This window comes from Pseudoliparis swirei, chromosome 18 (genome assembly GCF_029220125.1).
Source record: "Pseudoliparis swirei isolate HS2019 ecotype Mariana Trench chromosome 18, NWPU_hadal_v1, whole genome shotgun sequence".
Classification (NCBI taxonomy): domain Eukaryota; kingdom Metazoa; phylum Chordata; class Actinopteri; order Perciformes; family Liparidae; genus Pseudoliparis; species Pseudoliparis swirei.
In genome coordinates, this window is record NC_079405.1 from 27,763,764 (window position 1) to 27,775,864 (window position 12,101).

Below are 12,101 nucleotides of genomic sequence, written 5' to 3' on the forward strand. Positions count from 1 at the left end.
TACAATAAGTGCATCAACCTAGAGTACAAACTAAGAACAACAAGAATACAGAAAGTAACATTTCCTCAACATAGTCGAACTCCAAAAGTACCATAATAAGAGCTATTTAAGTGCCACTGAGGTGCTAATATGTGTTTTACTCCAGATATAGTCGGAAAAGATGTGTTTTTAGTTTAAAGTAGAAATAACGGCCCTGAGGTCAAGGAGGTGTCATTATAAATCACGACACAGAATCAATTGTTTGAAATATGTTCCGCTTGAAATTGCTTTAGTAGGCCTACAGCCAGGTGAGACTTTTGTTTTTGTTTGTGCAAATGTATTTTAGTTTTGTTTGTAGCTGAAACTTCTCCATGTTTAGTTTTATTTTGAGAACAACACAACATTTCAGCTGACTATATGATTGAAATTCCAAACACATGTCAATAGTGGCCTCAAATATCACTTAAGTTGCTCTTTCGACTGTTGAAGAATTTGTATTAGTTTATGTCTGCAGGTTCATTGTGTTGTACATTTGTGTGAAATAACTGTCATGGAGGTGCTGCACACAACTACAGAACTGGAAACTAATTGTAGGTATTAAAAAAAAGACTTTAGTTTACACAAAAGAACTAATGATAGTAATAGTAAATGCTCTCATCGTGTCATCAGTTGAATGTGAGTTAATTCTAATTCTAAAATCAGGCTGAAGTCGTTCTTCAAGCTTTCACGATACAAATCTATTCCACGATGGAGGCAAACATAAAGATAACAAATATAGACCCTTTTTTAACAAAATGTTTCACTTTGAACAGTTTATTTTGTCCCTATTTTTTTTTTTTTTTTACTCATCATGTCCTCTTTTATCCATCTTTGGGTTATATCTTGATTTAGACAATATGCTTGTTTTTAAATTGGATTATGACTTATAGTATTTATAATGGCAGAGATGCTATCGAACTGTCACTGTCAGATGTGTAAAACACTTAGGAGAAATGCAATGTGGTGGTGGTACTCGTGTTGAGTTTTACAAATAATGTTACGGATTGAGGAAGCAAAACAGAAAGCTTTGTTTGAGTTTTTAAAATAAATTGGATTAATGAAGATAATCCAGTCCTATTTTAGTTTACGTGTTGCTTGTTTTTCACCTGTGGCCGCACGGGGCAGTGTCTGCTTCCTCGAACATTCTAGTTGGCGGCAATTCACCTTTAAGGATAGTTTCCAACTGTCATTAAACAAAACGAAGAAGAAGAAATCTCTGGCCAATCACTGCCGTCTATTCTAGGAGGCGGGGCGAGCTTCTTTGTTCACTTCCTGTTGTTCAATAAAGTTTGTTTAGCTACAGACATGGGAGCTGTTACGGATGGTAAGTAAGGCTTTAATCATTTTATTTAAGCACTCAGGTACAATCCACAAGTATAACTCTTAAAGCATACACGTGTCCTCCAACGAACCCACTTTACACGTCGAAACAGCTTCCTTCAAAACGACTAAAGAAACTGCAGCCATGTTAGCTAACGTGTGCTAACGGTTAGCTCAGCGGCATCAGATTTGAGCTGCCCTTCCTAGATGCCCCATTGTTTAATTTGAAAAGTATATATTATTATGTATATTGGAGGGTTTGACACCATTCACGTAGACAGCTATAGGTGTTCTCTATCCTTACGGCCGTCGTAACTACGACAACAACAGACGCGTTCGGCTGAAAAGTCACCAGTTAACACGGTCGCCTGATGAACCGTAACCCCAGATGCAGCTCTCTGAACCGTTGCTTTCTCTCGTATTCTAGACGAGGTTATTCGGAAACGTCTTCTCATCGACGGGGACGGAGCTGGAGATGACCGCCGGATCAACGTGTTGCTCAAGAGTTTCACCAAATGGTGCAACTCGCCCGGGACCCCAGAGGAAGGGTGAGGAGCTCCGTCCTTTCGACTTGATGATAGTGATAATGATATCATTAGAACTAGAACGGGCACTCGGTAGAGCGCATACCTTCGCATAGCACAAGATTGGGCATTGAATTGTGAACATTTTGGCATTAGTTGCATGTCAATTGGATAAAAAGTGACCACGCTATGGTAAAAATAAGATTTGGACCTTTTCGTGACCTTGACCTTTGACCCGATCGATCCCAAACTCTAATCAAATGGTCCCCGGATAATAACCAATCATCCCACCAAATTTCATGCGATTCAAGAAGATGTTGACCTTTTCATGACCTTGACCTTTGACCCGATCAATCCCAAACTCTAAGCAAATGGTCCCCGGATAATAAACAATCATCCCACCAAATTTCATGCGATTCGGTTTAATACTTTTTGACTTATGCGAGTAACACGCATACAAATAAATAAATAAATACACGGCGATCAAAACATTAACTTCCGCATTTTCAATGCGAAGGTAATAATAATGATTAAATAAAAGTGTATTGAAGAACTTGCTTTTGAGTCTTAACCCGTTTTTTGTATTTCTGTTCAGGTTCACGCAGTACCAGAGGATGATGGGCATCCTGGGCCAGTGTGAATTCTCCATGGGGAAGACATTGATGGTGTATGATATGAATCTACGCGAAATGGAGAATTATGAGAAAATCTACACTAATATAGGTAGAACATACACTGAGCCCATTGTTATTTAATTGTCCACACAGGTGGTGGACAACTGCATATTGTTTTGTTTAACATACTCGTGTTCCTGCATTTCATATATTCAATATGTGTGATATCTTGGAGAATAGGCCACCAGTCCCCACAAAACAATGTTATTGTGTTACAAATAATATTATTATTAATAATAATCTTATTCTACATTGTAGAACAAAACATCACCTCTGCACACGACAAGATAGCAGAATGCAAGAAAGAAATCCAGAGGGCAAAGAGAATACGGAAGAATCGACAAGGTGAGAACATGTGTGCAATTATTTTAAGTAGTACGTCTCTCCATGTACTACTTGTGTTGTTGTGACGGGAAAAATATATATATTATTGTTGTGAACCGAATACAGTATCTGTTGTCTTTTTTTTACTATATTTATCTATTATTGCACTATGTCTATTGTTTTTATTATACATTAATTTGTATTTTTTTATCCTGTCTATTGTTATGAGTCAAATTCCTTGTATGTTCAACGTACATGGTCAATAAATTATTTTGATTCTGAAGACTTGATGGCAATATCGGTGGTTGGAATAATGTGTATTATTCTTATTATTTATTTTAGTTTGTTTGTATTTCTGCTCGTCTCACATTTAATTTTTTTCTTTTTCTTGTCGTTGCAGAGTACGACGCTTTAGCGAAGGTTATCCAGCAACACCCAGACCGACATGAAACCCTAAAGCAAGGCAGCCTCAATAGTTAAATTATTAGTTAAAAAGAGCAGTTCAGGCTTTCATGATAATCAGATGATGTGCTTAATGCCGGTTTGTTAACTTGCAGGCAGTTGGAGGCTCTTGACAAAGAACTCCAGCAATTGTCTCGCACCAAGGAGAACGTAGACGCAAAGGTACGGCCGATTACATTCATCATTTCTTCTATTCTAACCTCTATGTCGTCGATCATTCAGAACATTTGCGTTTATTTGTCTCCCGTCTGTCCCACACAGCTGGAGTTGAGGAAGAAGCAGTTCCATGTGCTCCTCAGTACCATACAGGAACTACAGCAGACCCTTGAGAGTGAGTAAACATGGACGTGCTTTTCAAAGTTCCCGGTCAGCGGCTGTTGATCGGTCCATTCCGTTTCCTCTTCTGGCCAGTTTAGAAAAAGTAGAGGTTCCTACTTATAATATGTTTTATCTTTCCTAGATGATGAGAAATCGGACAGTGACGAGAACAACCAGGAGAGCCCATCTCTGAATGGTGAATGAACATGAACTGACTGAAGCCAACCTCTTTGAAATAATTTTGTTTTTGGATCTTTTTGTCTATGTATTTTTGAATAAAGTAAGCTTGTCCACATCCGTCTCGTTCCCGTTTTTACGAACATGGTGAATTTTCTGTCTCTAAATGGATTTTCCGAGTCTTTTTACACCTAAAAGCGCTCTAGTACTTTATGACATTCATACATTCACACTCATACTCTGATGAGGGGGCTACCAGCTGCCCACCAGGACTATCCAAACCATTCATGCACTGCAGGGACAGCCTACGAGAGCCATCTGGGCTCAAGCAATGCACTGTATGCATCCGTATAAATAACACGGGTCTTAACTTAGTGACCAAGACAAAAGAACTCATCAAAGGTTATCAGAAAATAAGTATATAAACACAGGTGGGCAGGAGTTGGACTGATTCAGCTTCTTTTTTTCCATCACCGATACAGACACTTCATTGCACAGAGGAAGCCCATATATGCTTATTGATGACGTGGTTAGGATATCTGTTAAGTGCTAGAGTTATGAAGTTACATTGCAATTTGTGCTTTTATGTGCTATTTTCTCTTAAGCCACAAGGGGGACATGAGTGTTGTGAGCAAGTTTGATCAAAGTTCACCACATCCAGCAAGAACCAAAAGTCAGTTCCGGCATGAGAAGACAAATGTGTTTTAAGTATTTGAGTTATACTCATGGGAAGGAATAATAATAATGATTGATTATTGCAGTGATAGCATCATAGTAATTCTCGTAGTAGTTCCATTTTGTTGTATACTCTGTCACTAATGGCTAATGTCTCGAATATTTTATATTATAATATTTTAAGAGAACGTTTTGTTGGATTAACGACTAAGAGGCAAGACGGAATAGTCAAACTAGTCAATCAAAAGTCAAACAGTTTCTTTATTTAAGCAAAAATATTCGCACAGTAGGAAAAAGATGCAGTCGAAGAAACAATAACTACCCGTTTGATTACAGTGGTTCACAATGTGCTCCTATCATCTACTTTTACCGTTTAAAATAACAGGCATTGGATTTTTCTTTCTCTCGGAATGAAGGCAGAAGTAAATATTAGATTTAGAATAACTCGGCACTCACTGATATAGAGCTGTTTGGGCCTAAATGTAACATCTAAAGCAAATGTGTCCATTTCACACAGGACAGAATACAAAAATAAAATACCATAGCAATACATTCACCACATTTGTACTATAAGTGATGAATAAAAAGCGGTACAGCAGACTCGTGCTGTTGTGCTTTGAGCTGCAGGTTGCACAGTTGTCGTTGGTTCAGGAGCCCAAAAGCACATGAAGACATTTAAATAGTATCTATATATTTTCATATCGGACTAACAATTTAATTGTAATGCCTTGCACTATAATAAAAAATATCCCCACTTTTAACGCCTGGAAGCAATAAAGTGACTCAAAGATGACGTATTTAAAAATCCGTCAGAAAAGTTAGCATTGCAGTGGTATCAAAGAAAAAATGTAAAAAAACTTTTTTTTAAAAGCCTCAGCAAAAACAAATATTTAAAATGCCTACAATACCCACAACTATGAACTTGCCGCCACGGTTCACGGCGTGCCGACTACGCCCGATCTCTGGAACTAGAACTCCACCAGGAAGGTGCGGGCCTTCATGAGGCGTTTGAGGCGACTCTGCAGCGCCAGCCTCTTGGTGCCGGTGTCCAAGTCCTCCTTCAGCAGGAACTCAAAGCTCTCCTTGTCCTGGAGCACCTGCAGCATCTCCCTCTCCAGCTGGGCAGCAGCCTGCTGCAGCATCTGGTAGCGGATCACCAGCGGGATCTGGTCCGCCAGGCGCTGACTGGCGATCTGAAAAAAAAAAGAGGGGAGAAAGAAAAGTTTGGAACGAGGGTCGGAACATCATCGATTCTGTTTATTGGTGTCGATGTTTTGTTTTTTTAAACGCGTACTTTGTAATATGATTGGAGGTGCAACATCAGCTCCTGAATTGTTGCACTATTATCCATGCTGTACACGATACTCTTCGGTAAATGATCCTCATCCTCCTCTTCCTCTTCCTTCTTCCTGTCACTCAAGCTGTTGCTGTAGGTCCGGTCCTGAGAGTACACCAGCAGCTCCATCTTGAACTGGGTCCTCAGCATGGACTCAGCCGTGGACTCTTTTTCCTGCTTGATGGCTTCGATCTTCGTCTAGATACGAATAAAATTCGGGTCAGTCTGAACTCGGCCAGAAAAATGACGCAAAATTAAATTTTTTGAGAAACTCGTAGACGATGGCGGATACCTTGGCTGTTTTAATAAGGTTAGGAAATCCAATGAAGCTACTTTGGGCCAGCTGGATGAACACCTTCCGAATCGTGTCTGGAAGAAACGGGAGATACGAGAAGATCAAGCACTATCAAGAGAACACGAGAATCCTAACGATAAACACATTACTGCATGATTCTGTCATACACCTCCCACCCTCACCGCTTATATCCTTGAGTTTCTTGACAGCCGGTTCCTCCAGCTGCTTGATCTGCTCCTTGACCATAACCTCGAAGGTCTTGTAGTTGATGAAGCCCGGCAGTTCTCTTCCGCGGTACTTGTCTTCGTATCCCTCCACCTCTCTCTCAATCTTCCGGTTAACTGCAAAACACACACACACACACACACACAACATGATTCAGGGTCCTGATGGTGGACAGTTGCAAACCCGGACTGACCCGATATATATTATATACATAATATAATATATATATATTGATAATATATATATATATATTATATATATATATAATATAATATATAAATATATATTATATATATATTATATATAATATATATAAATATAATATTATATATATATATATATGTATTAGGGCTGTGAAACGATTAAATTTTTTAATCGGGTTAATCACAGGTTTTTGTGGATTAATCATGATTAATCACATATTACCGATATTCTCGGTATATTTTGTGAGAACATAGAGATTTATGACAAAAGACGGATATATACATTTATACATTATTCTATACAATGGTGCTGCAACTCAGCAGTTATTTAGCAGTTTTCTTCCATATGGAACATTAATACATCTTCATCCTAAACAGAATGTTGAACCCTCCTGTTACCTTTCGGGTCAATTTGACCCCATTCAATGTTTAATGTCGGTGTTCTTTGGGGTCAATTTGACCCCAGGCTGTTTTTCACTGTGTCAAACATATAAGAAATATCAACTTTTTTATTTATTTAAAGGGATATTTAGGTAGTCAACAAACAAACATAAAGTACCTCACACTTAAACTTGGGAAGCAATACTAATTCTAATAATTTTCTGGAGGTTTTAATTGCTGGGGTCAAATTGACCCCGAGGGTAAAATATGTTAGTAAATGTAAAGGTAACAGGAGGTTAAACAGAACATTTTTCTCTTGTTTGTCAACCATTAACTCCACCATGATACAATCTAAAGGCCTCTAGTCTTCCTCTAGCAGCTGCTGAGGCAAACTGACTGTGTGGGTTTTCTTCATGAACTGGGCCGTGATGAAAGGGACGGCGGGACACCGCTGCAAAGCTGAAACCTCACCGCCCGGACAGGTGGACAGATTGACAAGTGACTTTTTTTTGCTCGGTCCCGATGCGCGCATCGGAGCTCTGTGGCCCGCGAGACGGAGATCGATAAGTGTGAACGCAACGCGAAGAGACAGAAATGACATGCTGCTGTGGAGATACGATCAACAACAGACGTTTAGTTTAATAAAAGAACAAAGACGTGCTATAGAGAACATGTCAGGGGGCGGGCCAATCTCTTTAATGTCATGCGATCTACCGACACTACGCCGCGATCGACTGGCAGGTCGCGATCGACGTGTTGAGACCCTGATCTACAGGAAGTAGAAGTCGTCACAAGGTTTCCGGAGGTGAACCTGCGGAAGGATCATTACTGATGAACAGACCGTCTGCATGAGAGCGGACAGAGTTCAGATTGAAGTGGTGGATTGGAAGCTCATTTTGCAAGTGACTTTTTTTTCGTCCCGACGACCAACAACAGACGGATTGGAAGCTCATTCTGCGCATGCGTTAAATGCGTAAAAAAAAAAAAAACTAGTTAAACCTGTAATTGAATTAACTTGAGTTAACGCGTTATTTTTCACAGCACTAATATGTATACGTACAGTTGTCTCCGGATTTGTCCAGGTGGGCGTTCCACTTCCCAAACTCTCTTCTGAGTGTAGAGAAGATGTTCAACTCGTCTCCACACTTGAGCTCCTCTCCCGTCGTCAGGCTGATGGCGTCGTGTGTGAACGCGGTCACTTTCTGCAACAACACAAAAAAAGACACATTCATACCCGGGCGGTGAGCGTTGGTCTTTGGAGCTTCATGAAGAGCGAGGGAGAGCTCACGTACGTCAATGAGGAAGAAGACTCTCTCCGCCGCGTCGGCCGGCGGTCCACAGCCGTATCTCTCCAGCTCCGCTTGAGTCTGCGCCAGCTTCTGCTCGATCTGCTCTTCCAGTCGAGGCAGAGACCTCTGCCGATCAAACGCGAGGTCGACATTTTAACAACTGAAGTCGAGGCGAGGTGACGACGCGCGGCCCGCCGCTCCGGTACTCACCTCGATGTGGTGCACCAGCTCCAGCGTGAGCTTCTCAGCCAGTTTAGGAATACCAGCGTGGCCTTCGTTGTAGAGAGTGCTTCAGAGAGGAGGGGGGGAAAAGCTGTTTAGTTTTAATACGATGTATTTTAAAATGCCGTGGAAAGATGTGTGTCGATCGGCCCAAGAAATAACAAACATACTTGAAGTGCACGTGGTTGGTGAAAAAGGCCTTTTCTCTTTCTGTGGCTTCCGTGAGAGAAACCCTATCCGTGATCTCCTGCTGACCCCGGCACCGGACCACCATGTAGCCCTTCTTCAGGGGGATGACCTCGTTGTGGACGATTTCAATCACCGACTCTTCCGTGCCTTTGTCCACCAGGTCGGGCTTGGTCAAGATACCTGAGAGAGAGAGAGAGAGAAAGGAAATTTAGCGAACATCCATGGAAGATTGATACAACTGAAAGGTCAATGACCCCAATGACCTTGGTCCTGAGGCTGCTCTCAGGAACCTTAATGGTTGAACTCTCAGTTCACCTGGAAAATACTCGAGCAGACCATAAAGGTCGGCCATGTTTTAAGACCCCAGCTTTCTAAATATCGGTGACATCCGTGAGGGACACAGAGACACACATTTTACTTGATATACTAGCCTTTATATATATATTTAAAATAATAAATATAACTAAAATAACTAATTAAGAGGTTTTTAATAGCCAATAGTGTTGAATTGGCTACCATTGGTTGGATTATTTGAGTTTCCTGCCATATTAACAGGATGTTGACGGCAACATGCATCTCAACCACAGCACAGGAAACCACAAGGTGCTTAAAAACGTCGAGTTGAATCCAATTTTTGAAAAATCTGCTGCCAGCAACAACACCACCACAGCAAAGAGACGTCTGAACTCTCTAAAAGTCAAGTAGCCGGTCCGAGTGGTCCTCTTCTAGAATCAGCCCCATTTACCCAAAGTCCGGTCTCCATCAGGATCCACCTCCCGAGCCATCTTCAGAGCCTCCGTGGTCGCTATGTCCACGTTGGATGGAACCACCACCAAGCTGATGGTCTCTTGTTTCAAGATAAACTTCTGGATCAGTCTCTTTATCTGAAAGTAATAATTCCAGTTGTTATGAAGTTAGAAATCATAGAACTACCCTTCCACTTTCTACTGAATAAATGTTAATGTTTTGGGGGTCCTGAACTAGAGTACCTGGTCTCCGATGTTCTCCGCTTGTCCCTTTACAGCCACCCTGGTGATGCCGGGCAGGTCAATGAGCGTCAGGTCTGGAACATCAGGAGAGGCGATCTCCAGACTGATGAGGTCATCACTGATGCCCACCCCTTGCCCGGCCAATTTGATCTGAGCTGGAGAGAGAGAGGACACGACGTTTGACAATTACAGGGAGAAAGTGTTGATCACTGAAACCTAAAAGAACCAGGAGCTCCACCAATACTCGTCTTTTATAGTCGCATTACATAACTGTGAGTACTGTACCTTCTCTAATCAAGCCGTCCACATCTGCAGGGTCTTCTATCTCTATTTCATGGTCCTGGTAGCTTATCTTCCCGTACCAGTCCTCTCCTTCTCTCCTTCTCTTCATCTTCAGTTCCAGAGGACATCTCGTCACGATGCCTGAATGAGTGAAGAGTAAAGATGATGATGAGGAGGAGGAGGGGGGAAATGAAATGAAGTGAAGTGTGCTGGATGAAATCATAACAATGAAACTGTCTTCATTAAAGTGGGAATTTATATCTACTGACTGAAAATGAAAGCCGTTAAAACTAAATTTTATGATTTGTTTTATATAGATTTTAATTAGAGTCAGCCATTGAGGAGGCACTTGGATGCAGCTAGGAGGCCATGACATGGTTATCTTCAAGCACTCTGCGGACTAAGGTAAACACTCCCTCAGGAAACAAGGCCAAGAAAGATGCACTTCAACCAGGGATGTTGAGGATTGAGGTCAGCCGTGGTCACACCCTGCTCTCTGGCATTTATAAAGCAAATACCAGATGTTGAGTTGTCCAGTTGACAATGGAGACGTGCTCAGTTGTTCTGTGGCACTCTTGATTGTGTTTTTATCTTAGTGTTGACACAGTGCCTTCATTTAAACCTGCTGGACCACACAAACAGGTTTTGATGTTATCATCTTACAGTTGAACATGAATGCCCACACTAATAATAAAAAAACACATCATAAAAACAGAAATGATCTTTCCAGCTTGTTGTGGTTATTATTCTGCCCCGCGTGGCCAAAGGCAGTCACTACAGTGACATATCTTATACTGATGATGGTTTTACGGTTTAACTATTCTTGTATTTATTTGTACTCTAACAAATGCACTTTGTGTGACGTAAGGTAACACGCAACGTATATGTAAAGTTGTGCCTCCATCCCTTGTTTGAGCGATGACGTCACTCAGTCGAACTCACCGCTGCCTCGCGGCAGAGCCACCCCGGACAGCGCCTCCAACACGGAGCTCTTCCCCGAGCTTTGGTCTCCGATCACGGCGATAGCAGGCAGCGCCAAGTCCTTCTCCACCCCCAGAGAGCGGAGAGAGTCGATGAGGTCGATGCAGGGACGCACCTTCTCCTCGTACTGCTGGTTCAGGGTGTTCATGAGGACGACGGAGGGACTCCCGGGAAGAAACTGTGGACCCGGAAAGGAATCAAACCAGCAGCTGCTCGGAGGAGAGGCTGAAGGGACTGACTGCAGGAGGCAGGAGGGAGGAAAGGGAGGCTACACTCTAGGTTTCGTTTCCTTGACTTTCGTTTCTTTTTCTGGTGAACAGAGAGTCATCTCCACCATGGGATTATTCACCCAGAGAAGAGTGACACGTGATGAACTTATTCACATGCAGTCATGGAAAGGATCAGTGTGTTGGAGGCGCTGTCAGGACTTGTGAACTAAATATAAGAACCTTTAAAACCACAACAATAAGCACACAACAAGCTGGAAAGATAGTTTCTGTTTGTTTAACGTGATTTCAGGATCAAAAACCCCACAAAACTATTTCAATTCAGTTCAGTTTATTGTGTCTAGCCTACATCTGCTTCAGAGGGCTTTATAATCTGTACACATACGACATCCCTGACCTTTGACCTCACATCGGAGCAGGAAAAACTTCCCAAAAAAATAGAAAAAAGCCTTTCAGGGGGGAAAAAGTGAAGAAACCTTCGCATCATTAGGGCCATGACAGGATGTAGGAGGTGCAGGAAAGGGAAAATAAACTATAGGTTTCACAATGTTCATTTTAATGTCATATATGTACTCAGTGAATTTATCAAAAACTATATTTATTATTATATTTATCAAAAATAATCACGTTATAAAAACAGAAACTATCTTTCCAGCTTGTTGTGTGGTTATAGCGCCCCGCGTGGCCAAGGGCAGTCACTGCAGCCATAACATGACATCTTGTTTTACTGTGGTTTTAAAGCAAATCTGTAACTTTCTTGAAAAAAGGTACAATGCAGTCTTGTTATTGGTGACCTCATCTAGGTCCATGATTATTTTCATGAGATATTACTGTGTCTCTTCCTCACATCATGTTTTACATCGCACATTTTATACAATGTAAAAAAAGATCAGAAAGAAAAGGCTTATTTTAATCCGCACCTCCTCCTACTCCATTAGAACCTATTATAGGACGCGGATTGGCTTAATTGTACATCACTCATTATCTTTG

General features: G+C 41.4%; 2 protein-coding genes across 2 annotated transcripts; one reads left to right on the forward strand and one right to left on the reverse strand.

Moving 5' to 3' along the window:
• Positions 1 to 1,249: 1,249 nt before the first annotated feature.
• Positions 1,250 to 3,935, forward strand: thoc7 (THO complex 7). Its single transcript, XM_056437305.1, has 8 exons — positions 1,250 to 1,342; positions 1,766 to 1,886; positions 2,458 to 2,585; positions 2,795 to 2,881; positions 3,261 to 3,318; positions 3,418 to 3,484; positions 3,584 to 3,653; positions 3,783 to 3,935. The coding sequence occupies exons 1-8, from the start codon at positions 1,324 to 1,326 to the stop codon at positions 3,842 to 3,844; spliced, it is 612 nt and encodes a 203-aa protein (XP_056293280.1). The 5' UTR covers positions 1,250 to 1,323; the 3' UTR covers positions 3,845 to 3,935.
• Positions 3,936 to 4,735: 800 nt separating this feature from the next.
• On the reverse strand, positions 4,736 to 11,104 carry LOC130208275 (interferon-induced GTP-binding protein Mx-like). The gene is made up of 12 exons (XM_056437304.1): positions 10,846 to 11,104; positions 9,907 to 10,044; positions 9,622 to 9,776; positions 9,378 to 9,516; positions 8,614 to 8,812; positions 8,432 to 8,510; positions 8,225 to 8,347; positions 7,993 to 8,134; positions 6,306 to 6,464; positions 6,121 to 6,197; positions 5,787 to 6,026; positions 4,736 to 5,685 (listed from the first exon to the last, which is right to left on the reverse strand). The coding sequence occupies exons 1-12, from the start codon at positions 11,030 to 11,032 to the stop codon at positions 5,461 to 5,463; spliced, it is 1,863 nt and encodes a 620-aa protein (XP_056293279.1). The 5' UTR covers positions 11,033 to 11,104; the 3' UTR covers positions 4,736 to 5,460.
• Positions 11,105 to 12,101: the final 997 nt, after the last annotated feature.

What these genes read in the sequence shown, in the direction of transcription:
- thoc7 (XM_056437305.1), top strand. An exon ending in GACCGACATGAAACCCTAAA is followed by an intron (nt 3,319 to 3,417) that starts GCAAGGCAGCCT and finishes GTTAACTTGCAG; the next exon opens with GCAGTTGGAGGCTCTTGACA. An exon ending in AGGAGAACGTAGACGCAAAG is followed by an intron (nt 3,485 to 3,583) that starts GTACGGCCGATT and finishes TGTCCCACACAG; the next exon opens with CTGGAGTTGAGGAAGAAGCA.
- LOC130208275 (XM_056437304.1), bottom strand. Translation starts at nt 11,032, where the DNA reads ATGAACACCCTGAACCAGCAGTACGAGGAGAAGGTGCGTCCCTGCATC. An exon ending in GGCTCTGCCGCGAGGCAGCG is followed by an intron (nt 10,045 to 10,845) that starts GTGAGTTCGACT and finishes TCACTCATTCAG; the next exon opens with GCATCGTGACGAGATGTCCT. An exon ending in GGACGGCTTGATTAGAGAAG is followed by an intron (nt 9,777 to 9,906) that starts GTACAGTACTCA and finishes CTCTCTCTCCAG; the next exon opens with CTCAGATCAAATTGGCCGGG.